The 6,304-nt window shown below is 35.5% G+C and overlaps 1 protein-coding gene across 1 annotated transcript; it reads left to right on the top strand.

Annotated features, from left to right (window-relative positions):
• Window positions 1-4,322: 4,322 nt before the first annotated feature.
• Window positions 4,323-5,863, top strand: LOC113305485. The gene is made up of 4 exons (XM_026554514.1): window positions 4,323-4,864; window positions 5,017-5,363; window positions 5,462-5,666; window positions 5,756-5,863. The coding sequence occupies exons 1-4, from the start codon at window positions 4,685-4,687 to the stop codon at window positions 5,861-5,863; spliced, it is 840 nt and encodes a 279-aa protein (XP_026410299.1). The 5' UTR covers window positions 4,323-4,684.
• The last annotated feature ends 441 nt before the right edge of the window (window positions 5,864-6,304 follow it).

Below are 6,304 nucleotides of genomic sequence, written 5' to 3' on the forward strand. Positions count from 1 at the left end.
GTTTCAGTCAAAGATCAAACTCTTTTTAAAATACAAAATAATATTTGATCTACCCTCAGAAAATACTAAAATTTCCAGGAATGGTCCGCGGATAACATAGTGGATCGAGCAACCTTATGGCCAGTCCCACCTCATTCATTGATTAATCACCTAATTATTCCTACGAAGTTCATATTTGGTTCAAACTATGTCCAACAACTTGGACCATGCACCACTAGTTGGCCCCACTACCACCAATGGCCGGTTATGACTCCCCTTGGTCGGCCCCTCTCTACAACAATTAGGTTTTACTACATAATGCTCAGCAAAGCACTATTTTAATTACATTTAATCACTAATTAATCATCCTAGCACCAAATGCTCTGAAACTGACTTTGGTGAATGCTCAGCAAATCACATGGACGCCACATGGTCGGTCCATCACCACTAATGGATGGTCCTCTCTCATCCATTGATTGGATGTCATTTAATGATTCATAGACCATCCATTGATCAAAATTAAGGTTTGATCCTTATGCTATGCAGAGCATAATTATGAACATGTACAAACACGAATCATCGTATATTGATCCAGCAATTAATATTTTGATTAATAACTTAATATTCTGTTTAGCTATCAATATTTTATTAATTCAACTATCAATTAGTTAGCAAAGAAATATTTCTCACATTGATTAAACCATCAAAATTGGAGAAGTAATATTTCATATTGAACCAACTATCAGTATTTTGCTGGTTCATCGACCAATACTCAGTTGGTCCATCAACCAATATTCAGTTGGTTCGTCAGTCAACCAATATTTTAATATTATAATCTCTTTGCTTTGGCATTTGACTTTCTCATGACATGTGGACCGAGGATGAACCTTCTATGATCACTCAATGATGATTATCTTCATGTGTATTCCTATCAAATGCTTGACACATTGTAATGGTTTATGGCCGATCTAGCAATTTCATTAAACCTATGCTTGTATATCAAAGTCATCCTAATATCATTGTTGCTTCAGCTAGCACAATGATATGCCGCAATCATTAGTGACCCAGAAGACTTATGGTCTACAAAGCATATCGCTAGCTCAGCATGCACTTCATGCTTCATCCATCATAACCATGAATTATGAATTATGTTCAACTCATCAGCTAACACTTATAGTCTAACTAGGTCAACAATTGACCATATAAAATACGTTTGCAAAGCAGACTTTCACATTAGATATCAAGTCATGTCACATGGAGGGATATTCACCAGGGTTTTTGCCTAACGGTTTACAACCCGTGCCGTGTGAAATACATACACGATGAGAAATGCGAGTAAGTCGTGCTGGCAGTTCAAGGAATAGATGGGATAGTTGATGGTCAATCAACCAAGTCTCCCATGCAAAGTTGAACCGATTTAAACACGATTTCCCCCATACCCATTCTTTCACTCATCTTCAACCGTAAACACTTATAGGAGATCGATGTGCTAACTACCTCAACAATAAATATGTAACAAGACTCAACGTAAGCAAACCTACGATAGTCAATTATCAAGCACTCAAAATTTCTCTCGGTCTTACACAGATTCGAAGCAGTTCAACACATCACTGAAAATCAATCAATTTCCATTTATCTCTACACATTCTCATCTTCCCTCCATACAGATCGATCATTTTCTTTCCTTGTGACCAAATTGAATATGGAACGACCATTTTCTTGGTTTAGGTCAGAGTCCTACAGATTAGTCTCTCGATCTTAAAATACTCTCATGCAGTACATTTATTTAAAGGTTTAGACGATTTTCTTCATCGAGGACTTGCTTACTCCATCACTTTTACCAAAAAAAATCAGTAAAACGTTTTTACCCGCAAACAACTGTAAATATTTTTGTTTATTGCATCCCATTTTATTTATTGAAAAAGGAGTTTAACCAAGGGTCAAATCGATCATCAACAAGTACATCATCGAATTCTTCAATCCCTACAACTGTTACGTCTCAAAAACCGAGTTAGCCAATCCTTTCGGTTCCAGACACATAAATACCAATTTATAGTGCGACTGTTACTACCTTGGCTATTGTTCTACTTGGGTCACACTGCTATCCTGATTGCATTGGGCAATCTAAAATGGAAAACTCCAGTTCATGTTATTTACATATCCAATGAAAAACTCCGGTTCAGAAGGGATTGATTTATCAGGCAATAACCAGTGGAGTAACTTTTATTAATCGATGGAAATAAAAATAAAAATTTGAAGTGGGAATGTTATAAATACCCTCCATTTTTGCTCACCTTACACAAATACCCCCGAGGGGTAAAAATAATTTTTTTGGAGTCAACTTGTATAAAGTTGCATCCACATCTGGAAGCAACTCGTGCTAGTTGCGTTCACTTCTGAAGACAACTTGTACCAGTTGCTTCCACTTTTCAGAAGGTAGGGGTATTTTTAAAAATTGAATAAGAATATATTTTAAGGGACGAATTTTGAGGGGTATTTAAATAATATTTCCAATTGAAAGTGTCTTTTTGTTAACGTGTGGTTGGATGTATCTCATCGGAGGGAGTTTAACTTGAATATATGTCACATGACGTATTTTCTTTGATTACGATTTTTTTCTTAAAAACTTCGCAGTCATAAAAAAGGATTGTTTTTGTTCTTCGTTCTTCTCTTTTAAACTTTGTTTTTCGGATCTCTCCCAAAGTTTGAAAAACACCCGTTTTTTCCAAAAAAACACCCGTTAAAACGATCACACCCATACACCGTGGACGTGAGGGTTCCCGAACCCCTTGCCTATCTAATGCCGATACATAGGAAATAACGGAAGTTTTTTAGGACCGTTTTTCCGTTTTCACAGACGTTATAACCGTTTTTCTAAAATTGAATTTTACGTTTTTTCCATCTAAATAACATTTTAACGTAATTTTTTTTCGTTTTCACGTCAGTTATAACCGTTTTTTAATAAAAAAGAATCTATAAAAATATTTTCTTACAATTCTTTATATTTTAAATTAAAGATTAAAAAATTAAAACTGATATTTTAAAAATAAAAGAATAAAATAATAATATAAAGAAAACGTTATAACAACGTTATTTGACCCGTTATAACTGTTTTCACGCACGTTGTAACCGTTAGATAGGAATTTCAAACCATAATTCTTTTTCATTTTCTATTTAACCGTTATAACGACGCGATTTTCGCCTGAAACATGCTCACACCCGTCAAAACGTATTATAACGGTCACACTCAGTAGCCGTGACCTGAGCCGTGACCTGTTTTTCAAACCTTGATCTCTCCAACTCCAAGAATACACTGTGTTGGATCACAAGCAAGGAGTTTGAGCTTAAAAGGACTAAATCTTATCTGGTACATCTCTCTCGGAAAATTATAATTTTTCGAAATCTTTTTGGAGTGTTTTTGGGTTGAGGATTTTTAAAATTAAAATCCAGTATTATCTTTTAGATACGAATAAAGTTTGTTTTGTAACCCATTGTTTAGATTAAGGTTTAATCTTCTTCTCATTAATATCTAACGTATCCGAATCTTAAGAAAACAACATTGATTGTAATTGTACAATATCGCTAGAAATTGCCTATTTACTCTCTCAGGAATAAATAAGATAAATGTTGGTTATGTCTATGTTTGGTTGTGGTGCTCTTGTTTGAGGTAATTAGGATTTATATTTTCTTAATTTTGAATTTGGGTTTTGTTTGATTTTTGAGTAGTACAAGTTTCAACTTTACTCATGACTATTAGAGACTAGAAAGTTGTAGTCTTTTTTATTTTTGTTTTACTGATCGGGTTTTTCACTTGAGTCGGATGCGCTTAATGTTCTTTATCATGTCATGTGATTAAATATACATTTTTTATGGTAGTTTAAACATACCAATTAGAATATGATATGCCTCCTCAACTCATAATTATGGAGAGCGTGAATAAAATTCTGATTGTCCATCTCTTCAACTAGAGCATGGGGAGCGTGTTAGATTGTCATAGGAGACTTTCAATGTGTTATTGGTTCCAAATTCTGTTATGCATGCTTGGATTTTTCTTATCCGAGCATTTGTTAATAGTAAATTATGTACTTACACCCTCTAGAATCTCAGTAAATTACTTTCCCTTTTTCAGTCTGTGCGTGAAACAAAAGAGTAGTATTATCATGTTTAAGATTTAGTTGTGGTGGTACTTAGAATTTCTCGTACTCTAGAAGTTTCTTTGACATATGTTTAATAAATTTTTCTTTGACATTTAAGCTTGTATATTAGACAATTTGTATGGCTCAGACCTGTATAAATATCAACTATCAAGACTCAGATGGCAGTCATGTTGGTGTGTTTCTCTTCATGATTGTATTCAGATAACAAAATTTGAATTGCTCATAGTGTCATGTCTTTTATCTTAATCTTCAGCAAACAGCGCAAAAAGAATCTCAAGAAGATACAAACTGAACTGAGAAAGGAACAACAACCACCAAAAGTACAACTACCAACACAACAGAACATATTGAGTAATAATAACAACTCAATATTTTTTTTCAAATTTCTTTTGATGCAATTATAAATAAACAATCGAGGAGCACGTATATGACAACATTTGCAGCCCCAAACTTTACCCATCTTTGCAGTATATTTCTGGATGATGTAATGACGATAAAGATGTTTGAAGGATGAGGCTCTGAACCGTGCAAGTCCCTCTGCCCTCTCTATGGCGTTAGAAATAGATGAATTTGTTCCCTCTATGGCGGTTGGAGAATCTAGTAAACCACTACAAACAGAATTTGATACCCTATCTACAACGAGTTTTGTAGAATATTCCTACTCAGAAGAAGAATATCCAAGAGCAGGTGAGACAGATGATGAAGAATATCCAACAGAACAGAACACAGTGAGTAATAATAATAACTCAAAAAAAAAAATTCCAAATTTCTTTTGATGCAATTACAAATAAAGACGTATAAGAAAACTTTGCAGCCCCAAACTTTATCTATCTTTCCAGTATATTTTCAGATGATGTAATGACAGTAAAGATGTTTGCAGGATGAGGCTCTGAACTGTACAAGTCCCTCTGCCCTCAGCAGTATGGTGTCTAATTGGTTTGATGGTTGGCCCGTGTCAGACGAAAACCTTGTAAAATTGATGAAATCATGTGAAGACTCAGTTGCCGGAAGACGTGAACCTTTTACTTGGATTCATGTGTATGCTTACTTCAATAAGAAAAAACGTTACGGAGGATATGGAGTTATTGTACACAATGATCTAGGGGTGCCAATCACTGCTTCAGCTCGGTTCTCAAAAGATGGATGTTCTTTTTATCATCAAGTATTCGAGGGAATAAATGCTGGTGTGAAACTTGCTGGAAAACTTGGTTGTTCTCTCCGTGTCCGGTGTAATTCGGCTAAACTTCCATTTCATTTCAATTATTTAGATGTGTGTGTAATAGAAAATGCAAAGACACGGCTAATGCTAACAATATTTGCGATAGATGTGACGAGTATATTATGAGCGAGCTGGGTTGTTGCCCTGAGATGAAGCTTCTTGTGTTGAAACTTAGGCAGAAGGATCCAATAGATTTTCTATTTAATTCGGCGGGTGTAGCTGTACATTATCCGGCAAAATTGGAAAAAAAAAAAAGAAGGGACTTGCTCAGAAGAAGGAAGGAAGGTATGCCACCGATGAAGATGGGTCAGGTGAGACTGGACATGAGATTCAACCAGCTAGACTTCCTCTAAGGCTAAAACATATTACTTGGGGGAGAATGTTTTGCTATGTCAAGCAGGATGATTGTATGAAGAGGACTCTATTGGGTAGTTCAGGTATTCTTATTTTGATTAGTAGTTGTATTCTATTACTTTATTATGTGGGTATTGTTCATGTTAACGGATAAGGAGACCTGGTGCTGAATCTTATCAAGTCTTTCTTTTGGCGTTGTTCTCCCTACTGTGAGTGATGACCTCGCAGCCGAGTTGTGCCTCCCTGGTTCGTACTTGATGAAATTTACAGAATATTATATTTTTGAGACTTTTTAGTCTCTAATAAGTTCATTTCTGGGATAGTCGTTTTTTTTTAAATCGGGGATACTCGATCTTGGGTGACTTTATTAGTGTAATTTAAGAAGATTGCAAAACGTCCCACCAAAATGTCACCACCAACATTTATACTGAATTTAGACAACGCGAAACTGTTTTGCTGCTGGTGGTGGAAATAGATGATGTCTCATTGGAAACTGTTGCTTCCTGGACCCCTGCTAACGAAATTGTGCACTGGTTGATAGAATCTCTCGTGGTCGTAAACGTGGCTTATAAGTCCTTCCGGAGCTGCCGGAGAC

This window comes from Papaver somniferum, chromosome 8, assembly GCF_003573695.1.
Source record: "Papaver somniferum cultivar HN1 chromosome 8, ASM357369v1, whole genome shotgun sequence".
In the NCBI taxonomy this organism is placed as follows: domain Eukaryota; kingdom Viridiplantae; phylum Streptophyta; class Magnoliopsida; order Ranunculales; family Papaveraceae; genus Papaver; species Papaver somniferum.

Bases quoted from the DNA above. Each gene is read 5' to 3' on its own strand.
- LOC113305485 (XM_026554514.1), top strand. From the start codon at position 4,685: ATGGCGTTAGAAATAGATGAATTTGTTCCCTCTATGGCGGTTGGAGAA. The intron at 4,865-5,016 runs GTGAGTAATAAT...AGATGTTTGCAG, and splicing joins ATCCAACAGAACAGAACACA to GATGAGGCTCTGAACTGTAC. The intron at 5,364-5,461 runs GTGTAATTCGGC...TATTTGCGATAG, and splicing joins GGTTGTTCTCTCCGTGTCCG to ATGTGACGAGTATATTATGA.